Consider the following 12,934-nt stretch of genomic DNA (forward strand, 5'->3'; position numbering starts at 1 on the left):
TGATTTACTTTACAAATAAAGCCGAATAAAACAATTAAGTGTTTTAAGAGTTATGCAAAATAAAGAAGTGTTTTCCTAGCAGAGCAGAAGAACAATACAAATTCAAATTTCACTGGTGATTCATAGTGGGTGTGGTTATATTTGAATTCTGGGCTCTGATTGGCCAGTTTGGTCAGGACCACGCGGCCCTATGTACGGATGTGTGTAAAGTTTTTCTCTATACACTGCGTCGGTGACTCGATTACGAATGTATGAATTAAACGGAAACGGTTTTCATCGGTTCTTACAGTATGACTGGATTTGACTGTTTTGTGTTATCGATTCTGTTGGTTGTAAGAGACTGAACCGAGTGTATGATCAGTGGGGAATCGGAGGAGTTTGAGTGAGTATGTCTTAAGTTTAGACGTAACGTAACGGCCGTTAAGTCAGATCTGCACGCGCAAACACAACAAAACATGAACGTAAACCAAAATGCAAACTTCAAAGCGTGCAGAGACCTTCTTAGGTACTATATTACGATTTCAGAACAATGGAACGTGCGACAGTTTTATTATTATTATTATTTTTTTTTTTTACTTAATTTAAAAATAAGTTTTCTTCTGTGCCGTAAAATTAAAGATGGTTTAACATTTAAATTATTTACCAGCAATATAACGTTAATTATGTTTGAGCCTTTTCTCTCTGGTTTATAAATGACTAACTTTTGCTAGGGCTTTTACACTTTCATTACACTGACGATATTCTTATTCACAGCGCTTTCTGACTAACACCTCCTTGCACAATGTAATGGAAAACTCTATGCTGAATTTGGCAGATGTGAAATAATAACTGCTTACAACACACTGTGTGTTTGTGTATAAAGGGTTCTTTAAATTGCAGCACCTCAGGAACAGCTGTCAAGTGACAGATATGCTTTGTGTTGATTGAAGTCATCATCACTTCCTGTGTCATGCAAGCTGAAGCTTATGTCTGTCTTCTTGTTTACCTCTCTTCATGTCTCATCTTGTTAAACTAACCTGCCTCGGAGTTACTCTGAGAACCACGCTGCTGTTTGTCTGTTAGAATTTACACACAAACCAGTTTTGTGAACAACTCTGTTCTGAAGTTCTGTTCGTTCTTTAGAATGAAGAAAGAAAATACATTGGATTTGAAGGTCTTTGGCACAAGTGTTGTTACATGTTTTAGCAGGCAGTTTATCATCATTCTTGTTTGAGACCGAGCATGGTTACTATTTGATGTTAAGAAATTTGTCTTTTTCCCTGTTAACCAAAGGTTTTTTTTTTTTCTCCATGGTTTATGCTGTTTAGACTTTAGTCTGTGAGTGGTTTTGTTCTTTTAATTTTAGAGAAATGTATTCCTGTTGTAATCAATTTCTATTTTTCAATGACTTTTGCTCCATGTGGATTTTTAAAAAGTCTTTGTTAAAGAGGTAAAAGCGATGATGAAACCCACAATGAGGTGACTCACAACAGACTTAAAAAAAAAAGTTTTCAAAAATTGGACTGTGTATTTAATGTATTTTAATAAGGGAGAGAACTATACAATAAAACTATAAATGCATTTAAAGATGTTAGTTAGACACATAGAAACAATACATTTTACGTGTATTGCAAAATAATTATATTTGTAAGTAGTTTGAAAACATATAGGGAGACTGACTGTTAAATAGTTTATAATGCTTGTTTCTCTGATTGGTGGTGATTTTTTTCAGAATTATGGGTAATGTAGTTTGTCACGATTCCCACCGTTTAACACAACTGTTTAAAAAATAGGTTTCAACAAAGACCTATACCATTGACTAACAACCTCACAGCTGACTATGGGTCTGTCTTTAATGATTTATACATTTACCAATATGATTTCTACTTACAGAACCAGACCTTAATTTATTTATTTATCTTTTATATATAAAAAAATTGATTTGCCAAACTAAATGTCATGATTTTATCTTTCGAGGGAAGCAACAGACTTCTCTTTAGTGACGTATGCCGAACTTCTCCAATATCTTTGTCTGCTCATACCTTGCCCTTCTACTATCCACTAGCAAATTCATGTTTGAGTGCAACAACCACATCACAAAATACAATCAACAACCGCTGGACAAAATCTAAGTCTCTGCCTTTCATTTATATGAAACAATTACAATTAAGTTTTCATCTATAATAGTTTGTTATACCCAGATGCATGTTTGCTTCTACTTTGGTTTTGTCACTACTTCTGTATGCACAAGAAACATATGACACACCTATTTACATTGTGCAATATTTCCATCTTTCTAAAATGATAATGATACAGTAGACTGAATGTTTCTGTGAGTTCTGTGGTTCTTCAAGATGATTATCTTATATCTGGATTAGTTCGGCATTGACAAATCAGCTTTCCAAATGTCACTAAGGTGTAATGTTTGAAAGTGGCAAACAGTTTTGAATTTAACATTTTCTCTTTTTTTCTTCTTCTTCTTATTTTTCAATGATTATCTATACATTTGTAGGGCTTTGTAAGAGAAGGGTAAACAAAACCCTTCTCTTGCCACAAACCTGAATGTGTTTTATTTCATGTTTTGGTACTGGCCTGCATGCATGGCAGATAATCAACTGTGTTTATGGGCCAGTTGTTCTTGCTTTCTCTCTTGTTGTTGGGCCCCCTTTATTTAGCTTTCACATACACAAAACTGATATACACACCCTTAATATCTGCCTCCATTGCATGTGTCCACTGCTTAGTGGGTGTTTCCATGGCATTACGCACAGAATGAGGCTTCACACTCCACGTCTTGTATTCTCTTCACAGAGAGCTCTGGGAGAGCATCCTGGTCGACAGCACCATGTGGTGAATATTAGTCTGGATAAACTCGTCTGTAGTGCACTGGACTCCACAGCTAAACATCAGAGACACTTCGGAACTGTTTACAATTTTTTTTCTGGGATTCAGTTCACTATTCTTCCCTGTTGGATTACTTTCTGGATTTGACTCGGATCAGTACTTCATAATGCTCTTCAATGGCTGTCAGCAGTGCAGTGGTTAGCATGCAGAATGACAACCGGACCTTTGTCCACTACAGGTAGGAAATGCAACACTTGAATTATGTTTTATTTTCAGTTGTAATGCACTGTTAGAGCAAGTCCAGTATTACCTCATTAATAAAGACGGACCAAAATTGTGTAATCATATGCCACTTAATCATAGTTTTTATTTAGCACTGTATTAAATTAACAGACCATAAATGTGTCCTTTGTCTCCTTTGATTTAATAACTAAAAACTTATAAGGATACAAGTAGTCTTCTAATCGAAACTTTCAATAATTCTATAAATCATTGCTAATTGCTTGTCATCTTCATCTGCAGTTTTGGTGGGAAAGATGTTTAACTGAATTTGAATGTCATTCTCAATCTTAAACTGAGAGAAATCTAGCAGTAAAATAAATCCAAATGTTTGATCTTAAAGATTTAGCATCTTAACAATTCCAAGGTAGTATTATTGTGGAGGTTTATTTTGTGTGTGTGTGTGAGAGAGAGAGAAAGAGATAGAGAAACAGGTGTGCCTCAGTTTACTCAATATTTAAATAACATTTTAAAATCATTTATGACTGTTGCTCATATTGCTGTTCTGCAGTCCATGAGTTGAGTTAGTTTTTATCTTTTAGTCAGTCCTCTGCAAACATCTGTCACCCAGACATTGTTAGCAATGCATATATAGTAATATTTACATTTATGCATTTGGCAGATGCTTTTATCCACTTGCATTGCATTCAAGGTATCCATTTTATCATTACATGCTTTGCTTGGGAGCCCATGACATTGGCATTGTCCGTGCATTGCTGTATAATGTTGAATGTACAAACTGGAGATTTTTAAGTTTACCATAGTTATACTAATTTTGCGTTTATTTCCAGGGACCAGTTTTTAATTAGAAACTAACTACAATCAATGTTTCTGAGTTTCTTTTATTCAGATCCATTTCAGTTTTTATATTCTAGATGGAAGTGCTGTAAATCATGTATTCTCTTAATCAGTCACACGATGAAATGAGTTTTATATCATCAGAAGCAAACACAGCAGGTCTAATCTCTGTAGTGTCCCTCTCTGTGCGCGCTAATCACACACAACAGTGCGACGCAGAAACACAATCAGATTAGCTGTTCAAGTGCTGAGCACCACAGTTTTTGCCAAAGCCATCTTCAACCTCTGCCCTCAAAGACGTCTGAGGTGACGTTGTATGATGGTCAACTGTTGTGTAGCATATTCTTTTACAAAGCGATGAGTTTGTAGTGGTGTAATTCCTGATTCCTGTTGATTTGCAGCCGTGTCGTTATGTATGCGTGTTCAGGACAGGTTGGTTTTAGAGATTACAGCCCCATCAAAAGACTTTTTTTTGTCCAGTTTTCTTTGATTGTGTGAGTTGTGAAGGCACCAGGTAGGGCCTCTACAAACTCTGATGGATACTTATTGTGTGTAGGGAATGGGATACATTTATTATGGATAACTGTTAAAAATATTTATTATATTATTCAATGTAGGTTGGTAGGTAATTAATTTTTGTTGAATTTTTTTTTTTTTCATATAGCTTTATATTGTTTAAGTTGTAAGGAGTGTTAAGGGCTTAACACTGGCCTTTATTAGTTCACTAACATGATAAATCACACAGCTGATGTGCGTCATATATTGTTGTGTTTTATACCCTAACATACAATGAAAAAACAATGTTAAAATGTCAAAAATTAAAAGTATTATTTTTCTGAAATTTGTTATCCCTTGGTTATAAATGATATCCTGCAAGCCCCCCAAAATTAATAATTTTTAACCATTTTTGTGTGGTTTACACACACACAGATGATTTTTTTTTTTATTCAAAGTTTTATTTGTCAAACTGCCCCTTTTTTAAATAAAAAATACATCTTGGAAAAAAATACAAGAGATCTTGCATGATGTGACTTTCCCAGCATGAACAAATCAGTGGTCTGTTATGGTAGCACCTTACAGTCATCGAGTTTTCCCAGTGTTTGACTATGGGTTAGAGCCATAGAATTTAGTCCATAAAAGTTTATTTTGGGTTTCTGTAATGAGGACATCCTACCTCGATTTATTTCTACTAATGTTTGATGCAGAGACATTAAAACTACAGCTCAACCATTCCTAAAAATAGTTTTTTGCTGCCCCCTGCAGGATGGAGGCATCCTGTTTGGACCTGGCTCTGGAGGCCGAGCGTCTGTGTAAGGCAGGGGATTACAGCGCCGGCGTTTCTTTCTTCGAGGCAGCCTTGCAGGTTGGCACAGAAGACCTGCAGGTTCTGAGTGCCGTCTACAGTCAACTGGGCAATGCCTACTTTCACTTGCATGACTACAACAAAGCTCTGGAGTTCCACCACCATGACCTTACTCTAACTAAGTATATTTGCTCAACTTTTCATCAGTTTCTTTTAAGAACTTAATAGTTTTACTCAACAAGGATGCATTCATTTGATCCTGAGTTTAAACAAAACTGTCAATAATTCATGTTTTTTTGTATAATATTTGTATTGAATGTTAATGACAGCACTGATTTGTTCTCTCAGAACCACTGGAGATCAGCCTGGTGAGGCCAAAGCCAGCGGTAACCTGGGGAACACATTAAAGGTTTTGGGTCGCTTTGATGAAGCGGTGGTCTGCTGCCAGAGACATTTAGATATTGCTAAAGAACTGGGCGACAAGGTGAGTGATTCGCTTAATGTACAATAGACATAATGGAACATATTACATTTGCATTTATTCATTTTGCATTATTCATTGATGCTTTTATACAGAGACACTTGCAAATGCTACAACACTAGCGATTCATTCTGATGAGGTGGTTATATTAGTGCTGTTGAGTGCTCTGAAATTGACAAACAAATCAAACACTCAGCAGACTGTAAATTAATAGATGCCCACAAGGTCTGATGAATTCTGTAGTTAAAGTATATAAAACTTTTGTAAATGTAAAATAATCACCGCTGAATATCATACAGTTGTGTGAATTTTGATGAATAAATTAACAGGTGTTTATTTATCCTGAATTCAAAGTTGTAAATTGTCAGTGAGATAAGAACTGAGATGAAATAAAAATTGCAATTACAATTAAGTTTGTATTAGATGCACCCAATTATGTCATTTAACATCTAAGGTTCACATGTTTAGTAGTACTTTTTTCTTTCAATTCATGTTATGTTATTTTTTCCTAAAGGTGGGGCAGGCCAGAGCACTTTATAATTTTGGAAATGTGTACCACGCCAAAGGGAAGAGCATCTGCTGGAGCGGAGCAGAACCTGGAGACTTTCCTGAGGAGGTCATGACAGCACTTAGAAAAGCTGCTGAGTACTACAAGTGAGTACCACCAACCCTCACGAGTGGGCATTTTTTACATGACTTGTGAAGTGTTTTTTGCATCCTTCTTTCCTCCCAATTGTTCAGAGAGAACCTGTGTATCGTGAAGGAACTCCGAGACAGGGCAGCACAGGGCAGAACTTATGGAAACCTGGGGAACACATACTACCTGCTAGGAAACTTCAGGGATGCAATGGCCTTTCATGAACAGGTGACTGATCTGTGTCGTCTTTTGTCTATGGTAATTTCCAAAAACAGTGCAAGGCTGTGCAAAAACACTCACTGCACTGTGTGTGATCCATCTGTTTTCCAGCGTTTGCTCATTGCTAAAGAGTTTGGTGATCGGTCTGCAGAAAGGAGAGCCTACTGCAACCTGGGAAACGCTTGTATATTCCTTGGGGAGTTTGAGAGGGCTGCAGAACATTACTGGTGAGTGCAGTGTCAATAGTGTTAATTCTTGATTAATAGATTTATTATGAGAGGGAAAAAGAAAGAAAGCATTACAGGCCTATTGGGATAGGCTTTAGGTTTGATATATGGATTTTGTTACAGGGTGTCAACTTTGTCTTAATTTTAGTTTAATCAAATTAAAGGTAAATTTTTTAACAAATGAGGAAAATTATTATATTTTATTAGGTCTTATATTTGAGAATGCGAAAACAGGAATTACGATACATTCTAATGTGATGATTGAACTTAAAGTCTATGAAATAATTCAATAAAAGTTATGTGTCATTTGGGCTCTGACAGTGATTGTGTTGTGAGTGCAGGAAAGCTCTACAGTTGGCACGGCAGCTGAAGGATTTGGCGGTGGAGGCTCAGGCCTGCTACAGTCTGGGCAACACATACACACTGCTGCAGGACTATGAGAGAGCTATTGACTACCATCTCAAACATCTCATCATCGCCCAGGACCTCAATGACAGGTGCTCTCACACATTAGGAATCATGTTTAGGTAGTGGCCTGGCCAACTGATATATTCCCAGTATTCCCTGCTGATTCCAATAATCTCAAAATCGCAGAATATGAGCCAATGAATTCTCTTGGCCTTTATATTAATTTATCTCCAGTAGTAGTTAACACTTAGATGTAGAAAAAAAATATATATAAGGTGTAATAATTTGTTTTCTGCAGGATCGGAGAGGCTAGGGCCTGTTGGAGTTTGGGAAACGCACATACAGCACTAGGGAATCATGACCAGGCCATGCAGTTTGCAGAGAAACACTTGGAAATAGCAAAAGAGGTACGTGCAGTTATACACCCATCAGTAGTTACATATCTGGAAGTACCATTGATAATTGTTTCAAAGGAAACTTGTTATAAACCCACTCTTGCTTTAAACTGCTGCAAGGTTATATACATTTTGAACAGAAGAAATTATTAATGTTCTTAGGACGTATTTTAATTAAATGGCCTGATTGTCTTGTTTACAGACTGGTGATCGTAGCGGGGAACTCACTGCTCGCATGAACGTCTCAGATCTTCAGATGGTCCTCGGTCTCAGTTACAGCACAAACAATTCAGTACTTTCTGAAAACAAAGAGTTCGACTACAACCTGCATGGTACAGCAGTCAAACAAACACTAGAACACAAGCACAGCCTTCAGCCATAGTATTTTAATTTCTTCTGTATGGTTAATAAGTGGAATAAAGCATGTGGGCATTGCATTTAAGCTTTTCAACTTATTGATTGGTTTGTTGTTTTTCCAGGAGCCAGGCCCAGAATGAGCCGACGGCACAGTATGGAGAACCTAGAGCTGATGAAACTCACACCTGACAAGATCAATGTGAATCTAAATCGATTTATCTGATTCATAACTCTCTTTATAGTCATCAGTTCATAGGACATTGAAGCATGCTATGTTTTCAAATCTCAGCATCAGGAATCATTGAGCAATGTAATTTCTGTCCGGCAGGGTCAGAAGTGGACCAGTGCCATCCTCTTCAAGCAGTCCAAACCCCCACTGGCCAAGTCATCCTCAAAGCTCTCCTTTGTTAATCGTTTCCGAGGAAAGAAGCACAAACTGCAGAGCAGCTCCAATAAAATCCTTCAGGATACCAGCAACACAAGGGAAGCTCCTCAGAACAAAGTACTAAAACCCATAGAATAAGACTGTTTACTTTCGACATTCCTGATCTGAAATAATTAACGAGTCCATATTATTCAAAAGAAATGGACATTGCTTCACATCTGAAACATCTTCTCTTTCAGACAACATTGGCTCTAATAACCAAAGTTAAACTATAGTTGACTTGCATTTGAATCTAACTAGTAAACTGAAAGTACTGGTTATAAAACTGTATGTTCTTTGTTCTTCAGAGGGCATTTGTTTTAACCTTTATTTAACCTTTGACCTTAGCATGGGAGTACAGACATGTTAGGAGACGAGGGCTTCTTTGACTTGCTGAGTCGTTTCCAGAGCAACAGGATGGACGACCAGCGGTGTGCCATACAGGATGGGAGGAGCCACCTGTCTGTCAATTCTAGGTCCACCTCCCCACCCAAAACCATCAGGAAATGTTAGTCTCCTTTCACATTATTCATTAAATATGTCTTTTCATATACAAACATGTAGTACCGTATTTTTCGGACTATAAGTCGCACCTGAGTATAAGTCACATCAGTCCAAAAATACGTCATGATGAGGAAAAAAACATATATAAGTCGCATTCATTTAGAACCAAGATAAAACATTGCCGTCTACAGCCGCGAGAGGGCGCTCTATGTCTTCAGTGTAGACTACAGGAGCACTGAGCAGCATAGAGCGCCCTCTCGCGGCTGGAGACGATAATGTTTTCTCTTGGTTCAGGTCTCTTGGTTCATGTCAAATTAATTTTGATAAATAAGTCGCACCTGACTATAAGTCGCAGGACCAGCCAAACTATGAAAAAAAGTGCGACTTATAGTCTGGGAAATACGGTATTTAAAATTATATAAATATTATACAATACATATAGCTGAATGCATCTCTGTCTATTCAGCATTCTCAGAATCGGCTGCATCTCCAGGTCAGGAGCCGTTTCTCAGACTGTTGGCCAGTGCTCAGGGCAGGAGGCTGGACGAGCAGAGGGCAGGAACAGGGAACAGTCTGCCCGGCCTGCGCACTCTATCTGAACACAGCAGCAGACAGATGATCCTCAGCCAGGTCATGGCCAGCACAGACGCTACCGAACCCGACGACCAGTTCTTTGACATGCTCGTCAAGTGTCAGGTGAGAACATGTGTTTGAATTACCCAGAGTAGAAAAAACGAGTAGGGAAAAAAATGCAAAATAGCAACTGTAGGAAATAGTTCATTTGTTTAAAGCCATTCTACTTTTCTGCATTTCTCAGGGGTCTCGTCTGGATGATCAGAGGTGTGCACCTCCTCTGCCCTCTGCCCGTGGCCCGACCGTCCCGGATGAAGACTTCTTCAGCCTCATAATGCGCTCACAGGCGAAGAGGATGGATGAGCAGAGAGTCACACTGCCCTCATGCCGCTGAACAAACATACACACTCTCTTCTGAACTCCATACTCAGAAATGAGCTTTCATACACACGAGTGTTGCAAACCTCATGCTGGTACTACAAATCAGGTCGGGCAACATGCCATCATTATGAACTGTGTCCTGTCTGCAACATTATTATGAATGGCATTTTGTGTACAGCTGTACTATATTTCTTTCTAGATTTGCATTTGTAAGGATTTTAAAGATTGTTGTAGTTTAGGATGTATTGCTTTGATCATAAGTCAAGTCACCTTTATTTATATAGCACTTTTAACAATACAGATTGTGTCAAACCAACTGGTATGCTATGGAAAATAATTAATTAAATATAATAATTCACTACAATGACTCATCTTTTGATAGATAGCTGCAGGTTAATTTGTATTTAAATAACACTTTTCTACCACTAGTTACCGTCCAGTTAACTACATGCAGTTGTGACAATATCAAAAAAAAAATTGTAATGCCACATTTAGTTTATAAAAGTAGTTAAACTATAAATGTATCTAAAAATTGGATGATATACTAAAATTTACAACAGGTTTTATTACAACAAATAAAACACTTTATTCAGTGTTCTTATCAAGTATGTATTGCAACTGTTCTTTAATTCTAACACTGAATATGATTTACTAAAATAGTGTTGTCTGAAAGCTGCAGTATAGTAGGGCGAGCTCTCCAGTGCACTGGTCTTCTGTAGTATACAGTTTCTCAAATAATGTAAAACACAACAGAGAATCATCAAACAAAAATGGTTAAGAGTCAGATATTACAGGCAGGTGACTTAAAAGGTTGGGTTCTTGAGCCAGAAGAATGGAGATGAATTTTTTTTTTTTTACATTGTCACTACCCTTACGCACTATGCTACAGATCTTCCTTATGCTGGGTTCACTGGTTGAAGTGGAAAATATGATTTCCTTATAATATGAATTATTTGCTTCTGATGCAGTTTGTCTGCTAGGGTGTTCACATCATTAATGCTTTTAATAAGTTTAGACCAATTTCCGTCAAAAAAACAGAACTTCATCAAAGTTGACAGCTACTTGTGGTATCTCATGCATTTGTCCAGTTTGAAACAATTCAGATTCAGAAGTAACCTTGACTCCAAACAAAGCTTTGCAAATGTTTGCCGTCCAGACAGATTTCTGATCATCAACTCGGCTGAGAGTCATATTGATGTGATCAGCCTCAGAAAGTTTGACCACAGAAAGTTTGACTTTATGTCTCCTCTTAGCTAGATTTTTTCTGGTTGGAAATAAGCACCAGGAAACTCAAGTCTGTATTTTTTCTTCATCTCTAATGTGGTTTCAGGTCTTGAAAAATCCAGTTGATGAATAAATGTTTCTCTTTTTTAATTTTTTCTTCAAAAACTGAATCTGTTGGGAAAAAATACACATGGAGGATGATGGGGTCTTTGTGTGTCACGAACATCAGTATGCACTATATCAGTGGTTCCCAACCTTTTTCAACTCGCGGCCCACACAACCAAACACATATGTTTGCGCGGCCCACTTCAAAAAAATTAACTGACCCCGCTATTGTTGGGTTAATAACTTAGTACTCAGAAGCTAGATTTTAAACTGTATTTATTGAATAAACATGGACAAAAAAAAAAAAAAACTGTCGCGATTTTTTGGATCAATTTTGCAATTGTGACACACTTGTGACTGTAAATATGCTTTTACAGTCATAAATGCATTCAGGATTAATTTTAAACATATTTCCAAAAGAAAACCAATCAGAGCTTTATCAAAAAGTTGTAACATCTCTAGAACAGACATAAGTCAAAATTATCACTATAGTGAAGATGTAAAAAAATGTATAGACTTGTGGCAAAAAAAAAAAAATCCTGTATACAGGGACTTTTTTTTTCTTTTTTGCCATGCATTCTTCATAGAGCTCATTAATTGTAGCGGTGCCTCAGGTGTTTGCAGTGTGTATACAGTATGTGTATGCGCTCAGCAGTGAGAACGCATAAATATAACGCGAAAGCACATTAAAATAATGCACGAGTGCGAATCTCTGTTCGCACGCAGATTTCCTTTGCTCGTTCACACTTAAAACGTGTCTCCTCTCACTTAAACTGCATCCTGTTCACTAACAAATTCACTCTATGCTCATGTGTTAGACATGAATTATTTTCGCACATTTTTATTTCTAGCCTTTTACCGCAGTGAGAACGCTCTGATCCGTCAACATTGGCTCAGAAAAAAGGCGCATCACAGACAGTGTGTGAACCTGGAGTTAGGCATATGCCCATGTCTCTGTTCTCGCGCTAGGCGCAATGCATTCTGATTGGATCAGATAGCATACTACGGGAGGTCAGGGCCACGGAAAACTGTGCTATAAAGCGATTTAGAAATCGCACACGCTCAAAACGTGATTTTATGATGTTTTCTTTTAATCGCACATCCCTAGAATGGACTGCAAATGAACAGAAAATAATTGGCGGCCCACCTGTAATACCACCGCGGCCCACTAGGGGCTGGGAGTGGGTGAAGATTCAGTCCAGACGGTTCAGAGATGTTCAGGATGAGATGATAAAGATAAATGAGATGATAAATGTATGAAAGACATACAAATACAGTGATCTTCCAGCTACACATTAAAGATTTAATTTTATTACACTTTATCTAAGTGCATCTCTAGATTTCCATAACGATAACAAAATGAGACAAATCTCCACTTCATTAGCATGTACATACACCAAACTTCAGGGTTTTTTTCCTGTCCGTATTTTGAAGGTTTTAACAGAGGGGTTTGTTTATATAGCATTTGCCTGATTTATAATATTTTATTGCTTTTTATTTTGCTATTTTCTGATTTGTGGAGTGAAAATAGAAATGCCTAAAATCTCCTCTTAAAAATCTATAACTTTAATAATATGAAATAAGAAAATAGTTTCATGATATGAAAAGCAAACCAAGTTATTGTTGATTGTATTTCAAAATCACAAATTGCAGAGCAAATATCTGGTGTGTGAAATATTTAATTAAAACATGAGGAACATTCTGGATTATTTTAACACTAAACTAATTTAGCTAATTTAAAAAGGCAAACAACATTTAATATACATTTTTTATTTTATGTTCCATATTTTCTGTCC

The 12,934-nt window shown here is 37.1% G+C and overlaps 1 protein-coding gene across 3 annotated transcripts; it reads left to right on the forward strand.

The window, feature by feature from the left end:
* The first annotated feature begins 220 nt into the window (after positions 1-220).
* On the forward strand, positions 221-10,177 carry LOC113114178 (G-protein-signaling modulator 2-like). Of its 3 annotated transcripts, XM_026280978.1 has the most exons (15): positions 245-382; positions 2,791-3,061; positions 5,164-5,385; positions 5,552-5,687; positions 6,199-6,338; positions 6,426-6,549; positions 6,652-6,767; positions 7,109-7,264; positions 7,474-7,582; positions 7,773-7,902; positions 8,050-8,126; positions 8,256-8,429; positions 8,700-8,859; positions 9,322-9,551; positions 9,673-10,175. In XM_026280978.1, exons 2-15 carry the CDS (start codon positions 3,000-3,002, stop codon positions 9,820-9,822), a joined length of 1,986 nt encoding a protein of 661 aa, XP_026136763.1. In that variant the 5' UTR covers positions 245-382; positions 2,791-2,999; the 3' UTR covers positions 9,823-10,175. The 3 variants fall into 3 exon arrangements, with proteins under 3 accessions (XP_026136772.1, XP_026136763.1, XP_026136780.1); XM_026280987.1 differs by lacking the exon at positions 2,791-3,061 and having other exon boundaries at positions 221-382; positions 9,673-10,177; XM_026280995.1 differs by lacking the exon at positions 245-382 and having other exon boundaries at positions 2,997-3,061; positions 9,673-10,177.
* Positions 10,178-12,934: the final 2,757 nt, after the last annotated feature.

This window comes from Carassius auratus, chromosome 2 (assembly GCF_003368295.1).
Source record: "Carassius auratus strain Wakin chromosome 2, ASM336829v1, whole genome shotgun sequence".
Classification (NCBI taxonomy): domain Eukaryota; kingdom Metazoa; phylum Chordata; class Actinopteri; order Cypriniformes; family Cyprinidae; genus Carassius; species Carassius auratus.

Bases quoted from the DNA above. Each gene is read 5' to 3' on its own strand.
- LOC113114178 (XM_026280978.1), top strand. From the start codon at position 3,000: ATGGCTGTCAGCAGTGCAGTGGTTAGCATGCAGAATGACAACCGGACC. The intron at 5,386-5,551 runs GTATATTTGCTC...TTGTTCTCTCAG, and splicing joins CATGACCTTACTCTAACTAA to AACCACTGGAGATCAGCCTG. The intron at 7,265-7,473 runs GTGCTCTCACAC...TGTTTTCTGCAG, and splicing joins GCCCAGGACCTCAATGACAG to GATCGGAGAGGCTAGGGCCT.